General features: G+C 36.8%; 1 protein-coding gene across 1 annotated transcript in view; it reads left to right on the top strand.

Annotated features, from left to right (window-relative positions):
* The window catches only part of LOC107589892 (histone deacetylase complex subunit SAP130-like), a 33975-nt gene that overhangs the window by 20912 nt on the left and 9266 nt on the right, over positions 1-3797 (top strand). Inside the window, exons 5-8 of the mRNA XM_016278467.1 lie at positions 742-863; positions 956-1080; positions 2827-2971; positions 3054-3144. Coding sequence (XP_016133953.1) covers positions 742-863; positions 956-1080; positions 2827-2971; positions 3054-3144 — 483 coding nt within the window. The remainder of the gene's footprint in view (positions 1-741; positions 864-955; positions 1081-2826; positions 2972-3053; positions 3145-3797) is intronic.

Below are 3797 nucleotides of genomic sequence, written 5' to 3'. Positions count from 1 at the left end.
GCTTGACAATTTAGCAACTTGTTTTCAGTTTTAATTTCTTCTAATCTTTTCTTAGTTACCTTGTATGAGGCAAAAAGAGCTTGAAGTGCATTAGCAACTTTTCCCTCTTTGTTTTTAGGCATTTTGGGACAATTTTTGAATTGAGACATAGCCCACTCGTAGGGGTCATCTGCCTTCTCTATCCCATCAAACATTCCCACTGAGCCGTGCTTAGCGATGTATTTAACTATCAACTCTGCCATTTTCACAATCTTATTCAGTTGTGTTCAGCAATTCAATAGGCTTCTTTTCCTTCACTGACTGAACATTATCTAGTTACTTTAAGATACCTGTTAGTCTAATTATTCACAGCTCCTGTGCTTTGGCCGCAAATGAATTAAACAGCCACACTACGTTGGGCTTCTTATCCTTTCTACACTAAACTGTTAAAAATGTAACACTGTCACAGTACGTCGGACAAAACCACACTACTTCGGGTTTTATGTTATATTTTTAAAACAGTTTACTTAGCCACAGTAGTCGGGCAAATCAACACAAAAACACCAGTTATGAAATAATTCTGTGACCACACTGCGTCGGGTCAATTCAGTTACTTTAGAATTTCATCAGAATTATCACAACTCACTCCGTTTAAATTACTTTAGAAACGTACAACTATGTTTCAGTTACTTTAGAAACAATAGGTCTAATACAACTCTGCTACCACACTATGCACTGACTGATTTTGTTCTGTCATCACAGGAGCAGCTGCTGCTGCTGTGATGTCAAGTTCCAAAGGAACCACAGTGCTGAGACCAGCTGCCTGTCCGAGCTCCGCCACAGGGCAGCCTACAGTCCAGCACATTATCCACCAACCGATTCAGGTTAATATAGCTAATGCATCTTGGGAGTTCTATTGAACACAGATTAATTTACAAATCCTGATGCATTTCATACATATCTGTTTGTATTACAGTCTAGGCCTTTAGTCACTACCCCTACGGCAGTGCTGCCCACAGTAGTGGCTCCAGTGTCTGCCACCAGACCTCAGTCTCCGGTTATCACCACAGTGGCTGCCCACTCTGGAGACATGTTACATGGGTAAGATGCATCTGCTTTAGAAAAATTATGACGGTTAATTACGATTCTACGATTGTGTGTTTTGACTGTGTCAGCATCTATTTTGTGGATAAGCTACAACAGGTAAACATGTCAGTTGTGTGGACACTAGTGCTGGGATGCCAATATCGATTTCTCATTTTTAATCAGTCTATATTTTTACCTTTAGACTTTGCTATTTTTAGGTGATACATAAACAAAACTTATCTAAACATTTGTAGCTCGCCTACCATCTTATAATCAGGATAAGGTTTTCATCATATAATCTCAAGTCTGATGTTTTAAATTGTCACTTTTATTATGAAATTTAAACAAATGTAATTAATTTTAATGTGGCAAGACAGACCTCTATATGCCTTAGTTCAAGCGGCAGCGCAGAGCACACATGAGCTAAACATCTCTTTCTCTTTACTAGTTATAGCAAGAAATAAACGTGAATGAACATAAGAAGATATGCTGAAAAATATAGAACAAATTACTGAAATCATAGAACAACTTACTGTATCATCATGTAATCATAATGCAAGTGTAATCAGTGTTTCAACCGTGGAAAGATGTCAGTAAATCAGTTATACGTTTACGTAAGCCATTTATTGTCCATAATTTATTTATCAGCTAGAAATAACTCTAGAGAGGAACATTTTATGCACATTATTACATATTAATTATATTTTTACGTAACTTGGTTTCATGACATTTATTCAAACGTACATGGTACTAGTGGTCGACTGATAATGTTTTTTTTTGACAGCCGATGCCGATATCTTTGACAGCGATCATTCCTTCCTCTTTACTACTAGATTTTACGCGAAATAAACATGAATGAACATCTCATGCCTTATGTAATCGCTCAATCAGTGTTACAACTGCGGAAAGATGGCAATAAAACAGCTTGTAAACAAAATGCCACGTAGCATTTCATTTAGCCTACCTCAGACAGTCATCAGTGTCCGTAGCTCGTTAGCTCGCTAGAAGAGTGTTTTGTGAAAAATTTGACTATTTACTCATTATATTGTACTTTACCTGTTAGTGATAAGAAGTTCATTTAAAAACTGCATTGTTAAATTTACATGTTTCCATAAATTTTTTAAGTTGAGTGTTGCTTGTTATATTTAAAAAAAATAATAGTAATTAAATTTAAGTTTGGGCTCTGTTGTTAACTGTAACCTTATAGTAATGGAAAAGGGCTCACTGTAGTTTAGAGCATATGCCGAGGTAGATTTTTATCCATAAGAAAATTGTAATTATAACTGAATTTATTTAAAGAAAGAGCCATTTGTTCAGTAAACCACTGTTTAATAAAAAAAAAAGAACAATTTTGTTTAGTTTTTTCCCCTGCTGTACCGAAATTGTACCGAACCGTGACATCAAAACCGAGGTACGTACCGTACCCTCCTGTTTGTGTACTGTTACACCCCTAATGTATGTTACATACATGATATGAAAGGAATGGTTTATCACAGCCACTGTTCAGTTGTTTATATTAGTCAAAAAAAAAACACGAATTGGTGCAGAAAAATCATTATATCATTAAAGAGTTAATATAGAAACTGCCTTATGTGCAATGTAAAAATGTTTATATACAACTCAGTTTTATTTAAGTGTTATTAAATAAACTTTCAGTTTCTGTGTTTCAGTAAAAAAAAATTTTCTGTGCATCTCTATAATTTATAGTAGTTGAATTGTAGAAAATATTAAACGGTCTGGTTTTGTTTTTCTGGATTCCAGACGCTCAGCGGTGACAATCCACCCACCCCAAGCGACCCTGAGTATCCAACGCCCTCCGCCCTCACGGGAAACGCCCACACGGATCACCCTGCCCTCCCACCCCGTCATTGCTGCTCAGAAAGCCCTTTCTCACTCTGTTGCACAGGTTGACATCATTCTGCCCCATCCTTTTGGAAATATAAAAAAAAATAACCAGGAAATAACACCTCTCGTTTGCTCTGTCATAGAAGCCCATTTTCAGCACTGTGACACATGTTGCTGCCGCAACAGTTGCTCCAATTCAGGGCACCAATACTGCACCATCACCCACTACAACAGGTGAGTGATAAATCTACTCTACACACCGGTGATTCAGAGGCATCCATGCAAATTGCATTGACTATTATGTTTACATACAGTGCACAGCATAAATGAGTACACCCCTTCTAAAACTTAACAAATTCAGCAATTACTCTTTACTTAGAAGACATGTTAGGGTTCTTTGGAGATGTAATGTTCCAACAAGCCTGCTTGATCAATTACCAAAGAAGAATGCCAAAATTATTCAGCAAAATAAGATTTTCTTATCAAAGTGATAAAATGTTGTGTTGCAAAAATGAGTACACCCTCCTGAAAGTTACTAAATAAAACTAAAAAAAATGCTGGCAGCAGTGGAACCATTTGAGAGAGAACTGCCAGGTGACTTATTTCTTAGCATAAAAGAGGACAATGGTACAAGAGGAAAACCAAATTATTGTTTTAAGTGTCAAAATATAGCAGAAGTAGCACCAACATTCAAAAACAATGGACTTGTGATAAGGCTCCTGAAATAATCAGGTCTTCACTTTAAGCTTTCATTTAGTGATGAGTGAATTTTTGCTAGAAAAAGAGCAGGAGAAATAACATGCAAGTGTCTCAGAGCCGGCAAAAGCTATGAAAAGAGTGACACTTTATCTCACAGAGTATGACGCAGCCTGCAGAAGTGACATGCA

Source organism: Sinocyclocheilus grahami, unplaced genomic scaffold (genome assembly GCF_001515645.1).
Source record: "Sinocyclocheilus grahami isolate Dianchi unplaced genomic scaffold, SAMN03320097.WGS_v1.1 scaffold121.1, whole genome shotgun sequence".
In the NCBI taxonomy this organism is placed as follows: Eukaryota; Metazoa; Chordata; class Actinopteri; order Cypriniformes; family Cyprinidae; genus Sinocyclocheilus; species Sinocyclocheilus grahami.
The sequence above is the reverse complement of the archived record's forward strand: the minus strand, read 5'-3'. Positions and strand labels throughout refer to the sequence as shown.